At 35.0% G+C, this 20,713-nt stretch overlaps 1 protein-coding gene across 1 annotated transcript in view; it reads left to right on the top strand.

Moving 5' to 3' along the window:
* LOC121419513 overlaps positions 1-20,713 on the top strand; it is a 331,043-nt gene that overhangs the window by 108,807 nt on the left and 201,523 nt on the right. The window contains exons 27-45 of the mRNA XM_041613966.1: positions 74-196; positions 861-956; positions 1,534-1,632; positions 2,285-2,377; positions 4,383-4,475; positions 10,721-10,813; positions 11,238-11,330; positions 12,241-12,333; positions 13,103-13,210; positions 13,572-13,670; positions 14,363-14,521; positions 15,039-15,182; positions 15,731-15,829; positions 16,575-16,670; positions 17,239-17,406; positions 18,483-18,629; positions 19,393-19,509; positions 20,123-20,215; positions 20,439-20,543. Coding sequence (XP_041469900.1) covers positions 74-196; positions 861-956; positions 1,534-1,632; positions 2,285-2,377; positions 4,383-4,475; positions 10,721-10,813; positions 11,238-11,330; positions 12,241-12,333; positions 13,103-13,210; positions 13,572-13,670; positions 14,363-14,521; positions 15,039-15,182; positions 15,731-15,829; positions 16,575-16,670; positions 17,239-17,406; positions 18,483-18,629; positions 19,393-19,509; positions 20,123-20,215; positions 20,439-20,543 — 2,118 coding nt within the window. The remainder of the gene's footprint in view (positions 1-73; positions 197-860; positions 957-1,533; positions 1,633-2,284; positions 2,378-4,382; positions 4,476-10,720; positions 10,814-11,237; positions 11,331-12,240; positions 12,334-13,102; positions 13,211-13,571; positions 13,671-14,362; positions 14,522-15,038; positions 15,183-15,730; positions 15,830-16,574; positions 16,671-17,238; positions 17,407-18,482; positions 18,630-19,392; positions 19,510-20,122; positions 20,216-20,438; positions 20,544-20,713) is intronic.

Raw genomic sequence — 20,713 nt, forward strand, 5'->3', positions numbered from 1 at the left:
GTGATATACCATTACAGTGTAAGTCATTTACCATTACCATATAAGTTATTTACATGATATTGCTATTATGCAGATGTTAATGAATGCCTAGCAGAAGGTTTACAGTGTGCACACCGATGTACCAACTTACCCGGAAGCTATGCCTGTACCTGCCCCATCGGGCAACGCCTTGGACCTGATAGATTCTCTTGTATCGGTAAATTCAAATCTGATCCTTTCAATAGGCTTTTGAATCATGATCTTTTATGAAGAGTTGGGAATCAGATCCATATTTATGGTCACTGTATTATATTACTAACGTACTTTAGACATTGTATGCCTGCTTTGTATTTTGCCCTCCTTATCATTTCTGATACCCAATTTTTTTTTCATCCGAGATAACTTTCAAAACTGCTGAAAAGGATTATTCTTTAAATGTTTTTTTAAATTCAAGGAAACTATGTCTGCCCTATCACATGAAACTCTTTCATTATAAACATTTTTTTTTATTTACAAGTACACCCATTGTACATTACCATAGTAATGGAATTGCCAGAAAACAAAGAGAATGGCTCATGAAATTGATCATGTGTAATGCGGATACTGATCATCATGGCTTAATTTTTGATGGTTTTGTGTGTTTATTTTGTTTTCTTTGTTTGTTTGTTTACTTTGTTTCTTTCAAGGATTGTTTTGTAATCAGTATCAATTTAGTTGCTTTTACTACCCAAACCTTCGATTTTGGCACTAAGCACATGGTGAAATATAAAGTAAAACATGAAAGATAAATTTCAATCTAATTTGACCTTGTCTGTAACTGTATTTCCAGCTGATTCATTTATAGATAGGGATATATAAGATATTTTGTTATGTACTTTCAGATGTCCCCTGCATCCCACCATGTGTGAACGGAGGCCAATGTGTGAGAGGGGCGTGTCAGTGCCCCATCGGTTTCATAGGGGAAGACTGCAGCCAGGGTAAGTTCATTTTATGAACACTTTCATTCTGAAAATGATGTTACTGGTTTTAAGTTACTGACAGTTGTTGACTATGAACTTTACAATGTAGGGTAGATATTCCATCATGGCACGTGCGTTTTATGGACACAAATAAATATGTCATTTTCTCTTAATACAATATCATGTTTAGAGTACATTGTGGCATGATTTGTTGTTTTATTTTTGTTTTGTTACTATTATTCATCCTAGATGGTGAGTTCTGAAAATCTTCATGACAATTATGATGGTCTTTTACTGTTCTGATGTGATATTTTTTTCTTGAAAAAAGTCTTATGCTGTCACCTTTTATCATTGTTATGATGCAAAAGATGTTGATTTTTTATGTAATTAATATTCATTGTCCACTAAAATTTAGATCTGAATCAATACTGACAACATTAACATAATGTTACATTACAGTGAAGCACAAAAAGGATTTTGATACTGTAGGCCCTATTGAAGAGTATTATTACCAGAATTATTTTTATAAATCATTAAAAAAATAATTCAAGAAATCAATCTTTATGATTTCTTGCTATGTTTGTTTTAATATCAGAAAGACCATGTGATGATGTGTGCCGCAATGGAGGATTCTGTTACCAAGGGGCGTGTCAGTGCGGTGCAGGATTCACCGGGGAGTTCTGTCAAACAAGAGGTACATGTACATTCATATTCTATTCATATTAACCCTATGTTCTTCGGCTGTACAACAAACCCATGTTAGAATGCTCCCCAGGGAGTGGAGAATAAACAGTTTCAGCAAATGGCTTTTTCTTACGGTGCAATATTCACAGGAGAGTTCTGTCAAACCAGAGGTTCATTTCACAGTACACAAAAAAATAATTCTATACAATGAACTCATGTTGGATTGATCCCCAGGGAGTGGAGAAAACGCATACACCTATCAATTGGCGTTTCAGTGTGATGCAGGATTCACTGGCTAGTTTTGTCGAACAAGAGGCACATGCCTTATACCATTTATATTTATGCAGTATTCTGTGCTACTCTAAACATATGTTGGAATGCTCCACAGGGAGTGGAGGAAATGCAAACATTATTACCAAGAGGCATGTCAGTGTGGCACAGGGTTAACCAGAGAGTTCTGACAAACGAGAGGTAACATGTAAATTCATATGCCATTTAGTATCACTTTTTGAAATGCATGTAGCTTCTGAATGTATTTCAAAAACTGATAAGTAAATTTTCAGCTAGATTTTGTTTTGAGAAATGGATTATACTACTACTACTCCAGCTATTTTGCCAGTGTGATTGAGAGTTACATTTTGATATCTATATATTCTTGATAGTGTGTGAGCCGGCCTGTATCAACGGAGGGGTGTGCAATGCAGGGGTATGCCAATGCCCTTCAGGGTTCAGCGGACTCTACTGTCAGGAAAGAGGTAAGTAGATATTCGCTACTAAGGAACAAAAGCAAGCCAGCAGTAACCAATCAACATAGTTCTATGGCCTAGCATCATACTTATTGCATACACCAATACAGAGATTGCATTTGCAGCAATTGCAGTTCAACCGCCTACTTATATAAATAGAAATCTACTTAAAATAAATCCATATGTGTTTTCGCAAATATGCATATACTGCCTATGTGAGTGATATATTGCATGTATTTCACTGGATTTGCATCTAAACAAATCTCAAATAAATCCTTGTGTGTGTTTAGTAGATGCATATGTGAGTAATATATATTGCATAAAATAGAGAACAAGAAATTGCACTAAATATATTATTTTGATGCTTTACCAGGGCCTGTTTCATAAAGACTCACAACTTATCTTTTTCTCTTGTAACTTTGCCGTAATTGCAACTACCATGGAATCCTTGATTGTGATTGGCTGCTGAGCCCTGTTACCATGGTAGTTGCCATAATAGCAATGGGACAATATTTGTAACTCTTTTCTGGAGCAGGCCACTGACTTTCTTATGCTGCAAAATTCTCATAGAGAGTTAATAATTATTTATTAAGAATGTTCAAATATATTCACTGGGCCCTTATTTATGAAAATTGAGTAAGTCTACTTATTTCCCAATTTCGTGGGTCTCAGTAGATAACTGGGTGTTTACGAGACTTATTAAAGTTTCATGAATATGGGCCCTGGTGTCTACGTTTGATATTCTCTACGAAATTATGCATTTCAATATAAAAATATGAAGGAAAATATGTTAATGTTTGCACGAGTGATTGATTTGTATATACAGTGTGTTTGGAGTGCAAATACCAAAGCGTTTCATTTAAATCAACATTCATTTTATTTATTAATATGAATGATATAATGCATTACAAGTATATTTAGATAACAGCAGTGCTCTTAACATATTTTCTAAATGACAATGCCTGCATCAATTGCTGAAGAGGATTTCCTACGTGAAATAATATTTGACATAATTTCTCTAGAATCAGTACATCTATATGCTTAACTTAATTTTCTGCTATGTAAAATCTTAAATTAGGCTTGAAATTATAAACTGAAAGCAAAGGGTTTATTGAAAGCATGCATATACCCACATATATAGATAACCTGTGGCTTTAACCTCAGCACTAAGAAGAATTAGAAATTTTGAAACCTTTCAAAAGATCATGACTTTTGATAAGCAGTTTCATAAGTGAAATAAAAATCAGAAAAATGGGGTCATACGTACAGAAAGGGTTGATTATTTCATGATATTACACCTGAAGCACTTACATGTATCTAAGCCACATTGCAATAGTTAGCTCATGAAATGCTACCACTCTATACACATCTATGCAACTAACTTGAATTGCCGCATTTATTGCCCACAAAAAACTTTATTTGGGAAAATGAACTTTCTATTTTACAGCATTTTATTTTGAATCATTTGAATGTGGCTGTTATTAATGTATAAAAGCTAGGTTATTACTGCCCATTTTGTCACATTATGAACTGTCATTTCTTTGTCCTAGATTGTGTAGATGGGTCAATATACATGGCAAGTGACGGTATAACTACTAACAAACAATTTATCTGTCCGTGTATTTCAGGGACCTTCCTATCATTGTTTATCACTGATTTATAACTCTTGTGAGCTCATATCGTAGTGACTTGAAACATGCAAAAATTAGATTAAAAAAAAATGAGGGTCAGATATGCAAAATGGTTGATTAATTCATGGAAATTCCTCTTTAGCAAATGACCTGGCTGTATCTTGGAAAGGTTTTTTTTATCGCACTTCAGCCAAGAGGCTGAATTGTGTACAACTTACAGGCTTACCAAAGATATCCATAGTGCACAAACTGATTAGAACCATAAAATCTGAAATAATAACAGGAATAGCTCACCAAATACTGCCACTCTATACACACTTGCGCAACTCTAACTACTAACAATGAATTAATCGCATAGTTACTAATGATTATATCTATGCCAGTGTGTGATCCACCTTGTATGCATGATGGCACCTGTATTGCGGGTGTGTGCGTCTGTCAGCCAGGATTCACAGGAAAAGTTTGCCAAGATTTAGGTAAGTCTTCCCCTCCCAGCCCTCTACATTTCTTTCCTTGATTTCTGCCCCTAAAGGGTTGTTTAAATTAATTCTCTATTTAAAACAAATATTTTCCTCTTTCAGCTAATGCTGTGAACATAATTGTCCACCTTAAAGTCAGACAAGAGTCACATGACATTTTTAAGCCAATCGGTAGCTTAATTGATGCGATAATGAGGACTGTAGTCAGCAATTTTTTGGATTCTTGATTTAACACTGTGGGTTATTAAAGGGAAAGTGAAATTAATTAAATTGAAAATTAAACTAAAAGCTGAGGCCCTTGTAACGCAAAGTTTGGCGTTCGATCAAGCAATTCAGTGGCGGACTGTGACCCGGAGGAGACAAAGCATTGGGGGGGGCACTGCATTGTTTGTGAACAATGCCGTGCCCCCCTATGCTTTGTCTCCTCGGGGTCACGGTCCGCCACTGATACAATTAATGTAGTATGCTTGGTTGCACAAAAGGAGCTCTGTTATCATGCATTAAAATCAACACTGTGATCCAGTGCTTACCTTTGTGTTAAGGCCACTGCACACCTTACGACCTGACTGGTCTACAACTGGCTTGGGACTGAGTGAGGGGAGATGAATCGCAAGGCAGTCATAAGCCTCGACACCGCACACCTTATGATCCGATCTGCGACTCACGCATGCACTTTTTGCTTTCTGGCATAGCAACTAAGAAAGTGCGCTTACTACTGCATATGTGCATTGTTTATCATATACGCGTCGTGCAACCTTGCTGTCTGATTGGCTGGAAGTTGGATTGAGTTTGTGATCCAGTCATAAGGATTCGACATGTCAAATCCGTCCGATTTTCCTTGCGACTTGTCTCTGACCGGTCTGCGACTCAAGCTGACAAGAGCTATGACGTCACATTTCCCCTCACCCAGTCGCAAGCCAGTCGCCGACCAGTCGGGTTGTAAGGTGTGCGGTAGCCTTTACAGACCCTTGTTCTCCATTAAGAACAAAACATCTCTCACTGAGTAGAATGTAGCAGATGGTAGCTGTGAAATCAGCCCCATTTAATTTGTGTTGTAGAATGATCTGCCTGAGTGATAATCCAAGCTATTAATATTATGTATGGCAAAATATCTATTCCTAGATTATTGTTATTAAGACATTGCACTTTGCATCATTAATCATATCTTATTCTCATAAAGTGCTTTGCTCTCCTGCTTCCATTGTTTACAAAATTGCAGTGATATGCACATGAATATGCACATGACTTACATGATATTTTTCTTTGCTTACATACTGAAAATGCCATTTCTTGCCACATAGCATAAATGACATCGTAAGTATAGGCTTATATTAAGTCATTGATTTGTTTAATGTATAATATAAATTTCCATTTCTCTTTGGTTGTGAATCGATTTGTGAGTTTATTATTACATCTAAGGATATCCTTGTAATATGTGTTCTCTTTTTATAATGACCTTTAATTATGCTTTTAACATTGAACTACATTCATTAAGAAAAAAAGTATTACAAAAAACCCAATTTGTGGGAATTGTACTTTAGTCAACAGATAAAATGATAAATTTTCAATATAGTTATGAAAAATGCAATCAGCTTTTTTCTTGTTGTAGATATAGAATCAATGATTGACAAAATGTATAGCTGCAGATAATTTCCCTTTTCTTAAAGAAATAGTAATTATAAAGCTTAATTCTTACTGCCTAGTATATTCTGATCCCCGCTTCCATGAAGAAATGACACCCATAAACAAGAGGGCATGAAGAAATGACTCCCATAAACAAGAGGGTATGAAGAAATGACTACCATAAACAAGAGGGTATGAAGAAATGACTCCCATAAACAAGAGGGTATGAAGAAATGACTACCATAAACAAGAGGGTATGAAGAAGTGACTCCCATAAACAAGAGGGTATGAAGAAATGACTACCATAAACAAGAGGGTATGAAGAAATGACTACCATAAACAAGAGGGTATGAAGAAATGACTCCCATAAACAAGAGGGTATGAAGAAATGACTCCCAAAAACAAGAGGGTATGAAGAAATGACTCCCATAAACAAGAGGGTATGAAGAAATGACTACCATAAACAAGAGGATATGAAGAAATGACTACCATAAACAAGAGGGTATGAAGAAATGACTCCCATAAACAAGAGGGTATGAAGAAATGACTACCATAAACAAGAGGGTATGAAGAAATGACTCCCATAAACAAGAGGGTATGAAGAAATGACTCCCATAAACAAGAGGGTATGAAGAAATGACTCCCATAAACAAGAGGGTATGAAGAAATGACTACCATAAACAAGAGGGTATGAAGAAATGACTCCCATAAACAAGAGGGTATGAAGAAATGACTACCATAAACAAGAGGGTATGAAGAAATGACTCCCATAAACAAGAGGGTATGAAGAAATGACTACCATAAACAAGAGGGTATGAAGAAATGACTCCCATAAACAAGAGGGTATGAAGAAATGACTACCATAAACAAGAGGGTATGAAGAAATGACTCCCATAAACAAGAGGGTATGAAGAAATGACTCCCATAAACAAGAGGGTATGAAGAAATGACTACCATAAACAAGAGGGTATGAAGAAATGACTCCCATAAACAAGAGGGTATGAAGAAATGACTACCATAAACAAGAGGGTATGAAGAAATGACTACCATAAACAAGAGGGTATGAAGAAATGACTACCATAAACAAGAGGGTATGAAGAAATGACTACCATAAACAAGAGGGTATGAAGAAATGACTCCCATAAACAAGAGGGTATGAAGAAATGACTACCATAAACAAGAGGGTATGAAGAAATGACTCCCATAAACAAGAGGGTATGAAGAAATGACTACCATAAACAAGAGGGTATGAAGAAATGACTCCCATAAACAAGAGGGTATGAAGAAATGACTACCATAAACAAGAGGGTATGAAGAAATGACTCCCATAAACAAGAGGGTATGAAGAAATGACTCCCATAAACAAGAGGGTATGAAGAAATGACTCCCATAAACAAGAGGGTATGAAGAAATGACTCCCATAAACAAGAGGGTATGAAGAAATGACTACCATAAACAAGAGGGTATGAAGAAATGACTACCATAAACAAGAGGGTATGAAGAAATGACTCCCATAAACAAGAGGGTATGAAGAAATGACTACCATAAACAAGAGGGTATGAAGAAATGACTCCCATAAACAAGAGGGTATGAAGAAATGACTCCCATAAACAAGAGGGTATGAAGAAATGACTCCCATAAACAAGAGGGTATGAAGAAATGACTCCCATAAACAAGAGGGTATGAAGAAATGACTACCATAAACAAGAGGGTATGAAGAAATGACTACCATAAACAAGAGGGTATGAAGAAATGACTACCATAAACAAGAGGGTATGAAGAAATGACTACCATAAACAAGAGGGTATGAAGAAATGACTACCATAAACAAGAGGGTATGAAGAAATGACTCCCATAAACAAGAGGGTATGAAGAAATGACTACCATAAACAAGAGGGTATGAAGAAATGACTACCATAAACAAGAGGGTATGAAGAAATGACTACCATAAACAAGAGGGCAAGGACCCTGAAGGTCAATCTTAATTCCCTTTGAATTTTTTAACTACTCAGTACATTCCAATACAGCACTTTAAACATTTGCTTAGTATGTCCTTAACCTGCGACTAACATGTGGGTAACATGCTTTTCACCTGCTTAAGGCACCTTACCAACGTTCTGCATCAGATGTTTTAGGCAACTGGTCAATTGTCTGTGCCTCATCTATGAGCAGGAGACCCGCAATAAAGTTGCTCTGCGCCAATTCATTACATCTATCACAATTCCCCAGAATATTCTCTATGGCCTGAGATACACATGCGTTGGGTTTGAAGCTGCTTCCAACGCCAGCTTTCAAGTCAGCCTCAAGCCTGCAATATGGGTGGTGTTACACATGCACCAGGGTTAGACTGAAACCTCATTGAGATTCTTTATCCACGTCACCTATTCAGGTGACACGTGTGCCTGTCTTTTCATGTCAACATTTTCTATTGTTTATTAGCAATAACTATTCGCTATTTCTAGTTCAGTGGTTAAGCCGTCTTGGGGGTAATGTAATTGTGGGGCTCACATCGCCTTTTAGGTAGACTCAGTCCAGTCCGGTAATAAAAAATTATGAGCTGATACACATATGTCAAGCCGCTTCCAGGGCAGGCCTCAGTCCATATTCAATGTATGTGTATGTTTGGCCTTAGATGGAATGTTAAGATTGGTAATGAAACGCCGCTTGCTAGGTTTCCTGCGGGGAAAGACATGTCTCCAACCTTTGACAAGGTGTTTTTGATAGTGGAAATCCCATTCACCGTCTTTTGTCCCCAATATTTTGTAGCTCTTAGCTTTGTTATGGTGCCTAACTTGTTTGCCAACTATCCTTTGTATATGAAATAATGCTTCATGATTGTTTGTTTTGCTATTGTATTACATCTGTCTATCTGTCTGTCTTAGCTTGTCTTCTTCCATGTGCACATGGGGGAACCTGTGTAGATGGGTCATGCTTTTGCTTTGCTGGCTTTACTGGGCCTTATTGTGAAGAGCCAGGTAATACTAAAAAAGAGAAATAATAAACATATAATGGAAGCTCATCTTCATCAAACTTCATTGATCTTGAAGAAAGTAATCAGCAATAGCATCGTACCCACACTTTCAAGCAGTTATCGATACTTCAAACTATATTTACGACCATAACATGTGCTCGTTGGATTAACTTCATGCATGCTTCTTGAATTTGGCTTTGCTATTTCTCTCTGTAATGCCAAGATAATTTGTTTTTCTTAACTGACACTATATACACTACATTTCATATCTGATAGAGAAAAAAATAAATGTCTTTTTAGTAATGTAATTGCATGTCAGATTTATGTTATATCTTTTTTTTTATGTTATATCTTTTTTGTTGTATATGTCATGTTTATGTCTATTTCTGTGTTCCACTATTTGTTGGTTTTTAATTTCATAGTTTCTATGCATTTGCAGAATCTAAAATATTTTTTGATTACTTCACTCTAATATATTTCACTCTAATTAATTTTTCTAGAATCTATTTTAATGTGACTTCATAAATTAAGCATTTTCTTTTCTCATTCAACCGAGTTCTTTAAAGACACTACTAAAATATTAATGTATTATTTAAACATTTTCTCATCTATATGTTCTCTTATCAGATATTATTATTGGTGAATTTTATTGAAAAGTCTGATCAATGTTCTTACAATTGTACATGGAACTTATTTTACATGGACCATTTTATATAGCTGTTCTTGAGTTATGCATGTTGTTACTATGCACAACTGGTTACCCTTGTTCTATGTGATATATTGTATCCATGTAAAGGGGCCCATTGCAGAAAGAGTTGCAATCAATCACAACCCTAAAAATCAGGCGCAACTTGATTTTCAACCAATCAACAGCGTGCATTTGGGACTTGCGATTGATTTTTTGACTTGCGTTTGATTTTTAGACTTACCTTTAAACGCAACTCTTTCTGCAACGGACCCCTGATGACCTAGCACCCAGAACATGTTTTGATGTTCTGGGGTTCGTAACACAAAGGTTAGCAATTAATCGTACACTTCATTTTCACGATTGATTGTACATTGCGGTCAATGCAATCAATCGTAAAAATGTCTAAGATGATTGCTAATCCTTGTTGTTACAGGCCCCTGGTCCTGCCTAAAGTCCTGCATACCTTGATGTATAGCTTAATGGAACACCAACCTGATAATCAATTCTTCAACGTAATGTTTCAAACCAAATTAAAAGTGTTTTAATATATTCTCTATTCTAAATAAAAACCTGTACTCTCATTAGCTTATAATCATAAAATTTTATTGGAATTCTCACAAAGAGGATTGGTGCCAGTCCGTTGCTGACTTTTGACCTGTGCAAGGCCATTTTGCCCCCCCCTTTGTGAAATTGTTATATAAATCATGTCAATATTTATTATAATACTAAATACTAATCTTGAGAGGTTACATTAAAGATAATAGTCAAAGTCAAGAAGAAAATTGTGTATGATGAGTTAATAGAATTCGTACATGCATGTATTTTATTAAAAAAATATTAAAATTTGTTATAACTATTCAATATGATCATCTGGAATCCCTGTCTGCTAAAGTTTGGTGAATGAGAAGTGTGATGTCTATGACCTTTGACCTTTTACCTTTGGATGTATTTGTATTGTAGATTGCATCCGACCCTGCCAGAATGGAGGAACATGTAACTTTGGAGCATGTGTGTGTCCCACTGGATATGAGGGTATAGCATGTGAATTAGAAAGTGAGTGTAAAACTAATACCAATACCATTTTAATAGCACTTTGTATTGCAGGAGTTGCATTACCTGTATAGGGTATCGAAGTTGGCAACAGTTCCCACGTGCAATTGTAGTCCAAACTTAAACCAGACTTTAAAATGTCAGTACTATGAGAATATCATCAAATATGTTTTATGGTTCATCATTGAGGAAATAAAAATGATTCTGCAGATTTTGATCAACATTTTTTTGCGGCATAAGAGATGGCAATCAGCGGCACAGATAATAAATGAACATGTATTTAATTGGTAATTATGGTGTATAATTAGTTGCTGTAGTCGGCACTTTAATGAATTTAAAATAATTAATATTTTACACAGCAGCTGTCACTTTGTATTTAGTTTGCGCTTAAAATGATTACTTTTATTTGTCTACTCTCGCAATTAAGCTTGCAACCCCCCTTGTCTGAATGGAGGAACCTGTTTCCAAGGCAACTGTGTTTGTCCACTCCACTACTCTGGACTCCAGTGTGAAAGCAGAGGTCAGTTCCATTTTTTTTGTAATGAAAACCTTGATTTCTGAGTCACTTTTAGTATTGTTTCACAGTTCTGCTTTACTGCCTTGAACAGGACTGCATTGAACAGGAAAACAACATGCTACAGGTGTATTTTTAATTTTTTTTTTTACTACTATGACTGTTATATTATTTCTGAATTCATGTACCGTATGTTGAATTACACTCAAGTCCATGTACTTTATACATGTTTGTATGTATTATGTGATGTGTCAGGTGATGGTAATACATGAGCATGGTTAGAGTTTATGTTGATATGAAGATCATTATGTTTCTCATTTGACCAATATTTTATCTTTGTTGAATTATTGTTATTTGATGAATCTGTCTCTTTGTTTTAATTCTAAACAGCTTTAGATTTCACAATGTTGCCTATGATTCAGAATCTTTGCCCCTTTAATGCTGTGTTCTCCTTATTCATGCACAGTAGGCTGATTACTCCAGGGTCCCTTCATACAAAGAGTTACGATTGATTACAAAGAGTTACGATTAATCCATTCAACTGTAACTCTATGGAAATCCATCGATGTCATAATTTTTTCTGCAGGAAATTTTCAAAATGTCCTTTGTAAACAAAGGCGAACACACCAAAGTGCAAGAAAACGATGAATCGCTAGAAAACATTTTGATCTAACATGCATTTTAGATGTGGGCGTTGCTGGCTTTCCATAGTTGAGGTTGATCAGATCAATTGCAACTCTTTGTAATATGGGGCCCAGATAAGTAGATGCCACATCATTGATGAAATTCTGTACTTCCTTAATACTATGTTCTGTGAGGTGGTTAATTTTCAGAGTGCTTGGTTAATAGTTGCATCCATGATTGGAGTGACATACAGTTTACTTTTACAATGCCTTCTTCCCTCAAATGTTACTAGAATGCTGGCCCTTGTGTCAAAATGGAGGAGTCTGCCTGGATGGGTTATGTGAATGTCCCTATGGATATCTTGGGCAGTATTGCCAAATCAGATGTAAGTCTCACTTTGCATGGCAAGAATCTTTCAATCACTTGCAAATCAATTTCAGGCCACCATATAAATCATAATTCTTACAATTTATTGCAAATTGCAAGAAAATTGTTATCACTTGAATGTCAATTTTTTCCTCAATTTATTGTAAAGTATGGTGCAAATAAGTTTCTTGCAATGCCCCTATATAAGCTTCTCTATATCGTTTTAAAAGGGGTTAATTTTTTTCTTGAAATCAAATTGCTGTTAGGATATCAACAAGAGCAACCTTTGCTTGATAATGTATCTCCATTTATCTTTTGAGGGCACTGAAGGTTCATTTTCAGTATGACTTTTTTATAATATTAAGTAGGATCATTAATTTTGTACTGAAATAAAAAGTAACAATTATATTTTGTTTTGATATCTATTAGAGTGTGCATTCAAATGAAAGTGTAACATTATAGCATATTTAAGGTTTTGTAGTTGAATAGATATCACAATATATGGAAAAAGAAGTAATAGTTACTATGGTTTCGTAGTGTATCTAGAGTAATCTTTTTCATACAGTGATTTTTTCTTTTTTCATTTTATTTAATTTTATTTATTTCATTTTGAACAAAATACAAATCAAGCAAATATAGTGAATCAATACAAGTCAGTACGAAAAAAACATCATCACATTTGAAATACATATATGATATATGAATTTGTATCAATAAACAAATAGATGACACTAACAAAAGAAACTTGTGATTTACATTTATCTGCTTTTATAATGGTGTGTTTTCAGTGGCTGGATGTGAACAGAGACCTTGTCAGAATGGAGGGACCTGTGTGAACGGAACCTGCATATGTCATGCATCTTACTCAGGCCCATTCTGTAGCATTGTTGCTATCAGTAAGTCTTCATTTTCTAACATCTACCACTCTTGTTTCAATAGTAGTATTATGGCTATTTCACACAATCATTATGCATTATGGAATATAAACCTATGTTATGTCATGAGGATTTAGATTGCACACCATCTGCATTTATTACGCACTTGTAAAAGGAATTAGATAATGATCATAAGAGATTTACATGTACATAGGAGAATAATTATGGATGATTATAATGACAATTATGTTAAAAATCACATTGATAATATGAATGATAATCATAATAATATAATCACAATTGGTGATTAAGAAGAATACCTCAATTATATTGTTTTGATGTTGCTTTGATATTTCTGTGTCATTTGGTCCCTTGTTTTTAGCCCCCTGTGATCCACCATGTTTTAACGGAGGTGTTTGCGTTAATGGTGTGTGTGAATGCGAGGATGGATCGACTGGTCAGTTCTGTCAGCACTCGGCAAGTGAGTACAAAGATGAGATTTAAACTTATAATTTAAAAGTTGATTGATGATGAAATTGGAAGTCTTCTTGAATATTGTTACCTATTGTAACAACCTTAAAGACCCACCTCTTTATTTCCTTATATATGCATATTATTTGTTATTCAGATGTATGAATGCTCGAAACTCTTTAGTTATTAATTTAGATCCTGAAATAGATTAGATTGAATAATTGTAGTTTCATGTATTTTATTGTACAGTGCATAGAGAATTAAATACTAATTATTGTGCCCTAAATAAATCTAACATTATTATTTTGTAATTATTTATAGCCCATCATCAACCCAACATCAACTAGACATTTGTGCATAAAATTGTTTGTTAGTTACAGATGGTTTTATGCACAAAATTGGTGACCAGAGTACTATTCTTAATTATTTCAATTTATTGTACTAAGTTGAAATATGAACTTTACTGACTGAATATTTATCGCAAAGTTTACTATTAGTCACTATTTTTCATTAAACAGGGTTGTAGGAATTTAGCTCTGATTATTTTTCTAAAAAGAGTAAAAATCTTGTTATTTAGAAGAAGGGCAAGGAACTAGCCGTTCATAAAACCGTGCTTTATGAACAGTTTTATGAATCACCTTGCTGGAATGAACTAAATTAGATTTATTTATTTTTAGTTTTTATTTGTGATTTTTTTATCAGGCCTTGAGGCATTCAATATCCACATCTACCCCAACCCTAACAATGATCACATGGTCGGGAAGACAGTGGGCTTCATCTGCGAGACGAACTCAACCAGTTTGTTGGACATCCCGCAATGGTACGACCAGAATGATGTGCCTATCCTCAGCAGAACAGAAGGTAATACATGCAAGTTTATATTATATTGGAAGGTTCAGAATGCGATACCAGAAATGTTTAACAAGTTTGGAAATAATAATAATATTCCTCAAGTTGGGAAATATTGCATGAATCATAGATGAGCGCAATATTGGCCCAAACGAATGGAATATTTCTGGAATCCCATGAAGAAATATCATCATCCAATATTATTGTGTTTAATATTATCAATTAGATCATGCAATATGAAAATTATATTGGACAAAAAATTTGTATATAAGACTATAATTGTACCAATTTACATATGGTTATTATACATGCATTGCAGTAAGGAATTTCCCTATTTTTTTTTAAAGATTTTGTACTTTTTAAAATTCTATCTTGGAATTTATTCCTTGTTCCAGCTGTGTTGTTGTACACCTGTGCAACAATCTATGAACAATATTCATTGAATATGGAAACAATAAACTTGACAGCTGTAGTTGTCAAATGCATCATTGAACAACCAATACTTTACGTCAAATCTCATTTTGTGCAGCTCCTGGCCACCGAATATACTATGAACCGATTGCTCAGAATGCTTCTTACCTCATCGTCAAAGATCTCAATGCTGATGATAGAGGGCGCTACGTATGTGCTGCTGGCCTGACAATGCGGCTTGCTATGACCCTAGTGGTCTATGGTAAGAAATACTGACCTATCCTATCAGTTTATATCCAGATTTTTTAGTCACGGTGTTGATTTTAGCTGGTAGTTGTTTGTATGTTATGTAAATTGGTTTGTTTTTATATTTTCTCCTGTCAGTACTATCCCAATCTTTTTCACATCATGCATAATAATTGCACTTGAATCTGTGTGTTTACGAAAATATTCATGGCTGTTATTACACACTTAGGAATTTGTTTTGCTCATTATTGCACATATGAGGTTATGTATATGCATCTATGTTCTAATTTTGTTTATGTAACATACCTGTGATTAATATGAAAAACAAAAATTGGGGGTATTTTCATTAAATTCAGAGCATTCGTGTATTCAATTTTTTGGCATCTCTGAATACATGTACCTCACCTGCAATTCACATGTGAAATAGTTTTCACCATTCACTGTATGAATTCCCTTACCTACATTTCATGTATAGTTCTGCTTTTCACTGTATAATGTGTCTCACCTGCATGGAATAGTTTTCACTATATACTGTATGATAGCACATTATATGCACCTGCTTAGTCCCCCAGTGTCAGGAGCCTTGTCTTAATGGTGGAACTTGCTTCAACAATATGTGCATGTGTCGCAGTGGATTTGAAGGACCACGCTGTGAAATAGAGAGTAAGTTTTACCTTTCTATCGCCCTATTGCTGTAAAACTACAATACATTTTTTAACGATGTGCTACCATGAAGAATGACCATTCTATAAAATGGCAGTTGTGTAGTATCTTATTTTATATGATTTCTCATTGATGGTAACTGTGACATCAGTCTTAAATTGCAATGGACTTTTGTTAGGTCCTATAGTTAATCATGAATCCTGCATTTTGTTGCAAATTTATGATTAGTCTTCTGCTTCCTACAACAGATATTGTAATTTGGTATGCTATAGTTACATTTGCTCTTTCTTTCTGAAATTTTCTTTTTATTTGCAAATGATAGTGAATAAGTTTCTTTTAAACCTGTTTTAATATACTAAGAACATTTTCTACAGAACTCCAAGATATATAAAGAAGATATATCTCATAAGGCAGTAGAATTGATGATAGAGTAATTATTGAGTATCAAGTAAATGTATCTATTAAATTAGGCTGACAAGTCTTGTATCTAAAATGTAAGGACTTTAGCTCAGAAAAAACTGTGTTCAGACTTATTACAATTATAGCGTTTGGCTTCAATCTCATATTGGTTGAAAACATTCTCTTGATTGCTTCAGAGAGCCATTTTGAGGCAAAACGGGTAAATACCGATGTCATAACTCTAAAATAAAGCACCTTCAGAGCTGTTGTATTTAATATTTAGAAATTATTTTTAACTACAAGGTTTTAAAAGTTTTTAACAAAGTATATATCCCCTTGATTACAGTGGATCGTTGTCCTGCCTGTGCCAATGGTGGGTACTGTATCAATTACAAATGCATCTGTCCATATGGCTTTGTTGGAACCATGTGTCAAATATCAGGTAAAATGACATTCTATTTAATTCTTTGCCTAGGTGTTTCAAATAAATCAAACATGGAATAACACGATTTGATGATTTTTTTTCTATGAAAAAATATACTTAAAAGTACAAAAAAGAACTATTCTTGTTAAGAGTAATAGTATTGATTTGATTCTGCATTAGGAACAAACCATGATCGATTGTATTCAGAAAATCGACAGCTGAGATTGGAAGGGGGGATGAAGGCCTTATGAGTTTTCCAAGCCCCGAAATACTATGTTGTGTCACGGCTTCCGTGATTACAATTTATAACAACACAATATTCTATTACGTACATGTACATGTAGCTCTTATACGTGTATAGTACATACCTATGGTAATAAAAATGTACCTATTGAAATAACATTACCACCATTTGTGTTTCTTATGGTACCTATGCAAATTATATGGGAATTGAATAATTCATTACTCATTTTCCAAGTCACAAAAGAGAACAGCTTTTTATCGTAATACAAATTCCTGTCATGTGTGTAAAATGCATTTTATATATGTACTGCAATTAATCCATTGTCTGTAATTTTTATCCAAGTTGGGGAGGAGTATTACGTGAGACTGACTATACCTTCAGACCAGTCCCCTACTGTTGGAGGGATGGTGACAGTGATCTGCGAGGTCGTTGGGTGGTCACCCACTGCTGGCCTTCCAGAGATCACCTGGGTCCTCCCTAGCGGACAGACGATCTTCAATAGACAAGTTGGTAAGTGGGCGTGGCCTGCATGATATTGACGTTGGGGATTGTATTAAAGTTAATGGTAATTAATTTGATGTTAATTAAGAGGGATTGGTGGTTATCTGTGAAGGCATTGGCTGGTTTTTGTTTGCTAATCTTCCAGTCTATCTTCAATAGACAAGTTGGTAAGTGGATGTGGCTTAGGTTTTATTTGATATTTAAGATTATAATAAAATTGATGGTAAATGAATTTCATGTTAATGAAGAGGGATTATAATTGATTGTGATCTGTGAAGTTATTGGCTGGTCTCTGTCTGCTGATCTTCCTGAAATAACCTAGGTCCTCCCCAGTAGAAGACTATCTTCTATAGACAAGTTGGTAACAGGGCATGGCATAGGTTGTTTTGGATGTTTAAGATTATAATAAATTTGATGGTAAATGAATTTTGTGTTAATGAAGAGGGATTAGGATTAATGCTTATCTCTGAAGTCATTGGCTGGTCTCTGTATGCTAATCTTCCTGAAATAACCTAGGTCTTCCCTAGCAGACAGACTATCTTTATTAGACAAGTTGGTTAGTGGCTTAGGTTGTTTTGGATATTTAAGATTATAATAAAGTTGATGGGCATGAGTTTCGTGTTAATGAAGAGGATTAGGAGGGATGGCGATCTATTGGTAGGCTAGCCTCCCTCTGTTGGTCTTCCAGGCTGCTTCCTAGTGGATAGATTATTTTCAATAGACAGGTTGTTTTTGACAAGTGGTTTCCTCATTGCAGATTATAATGCCATCTACACAGATTGATGAAATACATTCTGTCACATTGCCTGTATGGTTAAGACTTACTATTACGGTAATTTTGCCATTGTGGTAACTACAGTGGAAACTTTGATTGTGATTGGCTATGAGCCATAAGGGCAAATAAAACATTAACTGAAGTCATTTTTAAGCATTTAGTGATGTCATGAACTCTCTTGGTGCCAAGGAAGATTATGTACTATACATTGGACAAACAATGATTTGCACAGTAAACATTTACAAACAGTTCTAAATCTGTAAAGGATGTCTTCTTCAATCTGAAATTCTCATGCTTCTCTCTCATACAGTGAACATAGGGTCCATGGTCCAGCAAGGCCCGTCAGTGGAGGTACTGTCAGCCACAGCATCCAGACTTACCCTGGTTAACTTCCAGCCACAACTCTCAGGCAACTACAACTGCAGCGTAGGGGGAGAGGTTGCTTCTATTCTCCTGAGTAAGTCATGGCATGTAAACTCCTCGACCCATTTTCTGAACTCAGGTTTGATTCAAACTCTAGCTCTAAAGTTATGGTTTAATTATAAATAAGCAATTGTCACAGATGTCCCTAACAGAACTTGTTATATTTGTCACCTCATCTGACACTCAAACCATTAATTAAAAAACTCTGAATGATTAAACTGAAATAGTTTTCTTCATCATTAAAGCATGAGGTAAAGATCAGAAAGATCATGAAATTTAAATGCAATCTTTGACATTTTGGGGCTCTCAGTAGTTATAGTACAGAGTTAGACCATGGCCTTAGTTAAAGCTGACTTCTGAATATGGCTGTAGGTTTTTTTTAAAGAATTAAACAAAAGTTTCACTCTAGATTAAAGAAGAGTCCTCTTTATATAAAATCACCTCTAGCATTCCATAGGATGCTAGAGGTGATTTTATATACATCAATGGTTAGATATTTCTACTTGTGATGGTGCTGATCTTACTTCATCAGTGCTGATTTTACTTCATTATTGTGGCAACTCTATGAAAATGTAAGTGTTAACTGATGACAAATTTAAGTTTTTTGTAGAATCCTGGGACAAAAAAAAGGCCATGGCAAGGTAAGAGTTGACAGCTTTGATTGTCTTTCATTGAATAAATTCTCATTGTTATGAAGAATATTGTCCATTGAAATCCTGTGCACATTGGTACTTCTTTAATAAGCTCCTTAAGTGGTCTTTGTACAGATGTTTAAAGATTTTCATTCTTCGTCACAGCTCTTGAATGTTGGCCAGAGTGCTTGAATGGTGGGACGTGCTTCAACGGCAAATGCTTGTGTTCAGCAAACTTTAGAGGAGAGCGTTGCGAGGTCCCAGTCGGTGGACTGGTGGGTCGTAAGTATATCCAATTCAATTCAGTTTAGGGCCCTGTCTTACAAACATTTGCAATTGGATCAAATAAATTTATATGTATATGGAAATCTGTCAATGTCATAATTTTTTTTACTGTAAATTAGGAAAAATGTCTTTTGTAAACAAAAAGAAGCACACTGAATTTTCAAGAAAACGATGGTTGAATAAATATACATCATATGTAGAAAATATTTTGAACAAACGTGTATTTTAGATGCTGACGTTGCTGGCTGATCAGGGTCTTACAAAGAGTAATGATTGATCCGATCAATCATTACTCTATGGAAATCCATCAGTGTCATAATTTTTTCTATGAATAAGTGAATTAGATTATCAGACAATTAGATTTTTAAATAACTAGACAACTAAGTATCTCTGCTTCTTAGTTTAATGCATTACACATAATAATGTGTAATAATGTGATAATGAATTCATAAACAGCTTGGCAAGCCTGATTGAAACTGAGGACATGTGAATGTTTTGCCCACAGAGCAATTAGAAACATCTTATATGTTTTATACACTATTTGAAAACACATCATGGTTTAGTAGCTTGCAAATTGATATCAAATATTTTTTATTGTTACATTCCTTAGAATGTTTGATTCCATGTGCTAGTGGTGGTACCTGTATCTTTGGACAGTGTGTTTGCCCTGATGGTTACCATGGCAACTACTGTGAGATGGGAGGTAAGAATTTCTCATTATTTCCAAATTTATCTAGGCTATTAATGTTGGATATCCTTCTATTCGGGACTAGTGTTCCTTTATTGCAGGGTGAATCAAAGTTTATTTATATGTCCCAAAAACATATGTGTATATTATCTTCATTTATGAAGAAAACTTGTCTCTAAACAACACTTATAGTTTCATCTTACGAATCTCTGGTATGTGATTAATATTTACCATGCAGAGCCAGAGATGAGCTGTGTCCAGGATTGCTTGAACGGAGGAAGTTGCATCAACGGGCTCTGTGTCTGTCCTGACGGATACGTGGGCTTCGCCTGTGAAATACCAAGTAGGTATAAACGGATGTGACATATCGAGACACCGGTATATAAAACTTGGTGGAAAAATGCATGTATTTACTATGCAAGTTTATAGTAAAATGTTGGTGGCGATTAGGATGAAGATGGTGGTGATGATAATGATAATGATTATATTGATGATGTAATGATGATGTTGGTG

The sequence above is a fragment of the Lytechinus variegatus genome, chromosome 8 (assembly GCF_018143015.1).
Source record: "Lytechinus variegatus isolate NC3 chromosome 8, Lvar_3.0, whole genome shotgun sequence".
In the NCBI taxonomy this organism is placed as follows: Eukaryota; Metazoa; Echinodermata; class Echinoidea; order Temnopleuroida; family Toxopneustidae; genus Lytechinus; species Lytechinus variegatus.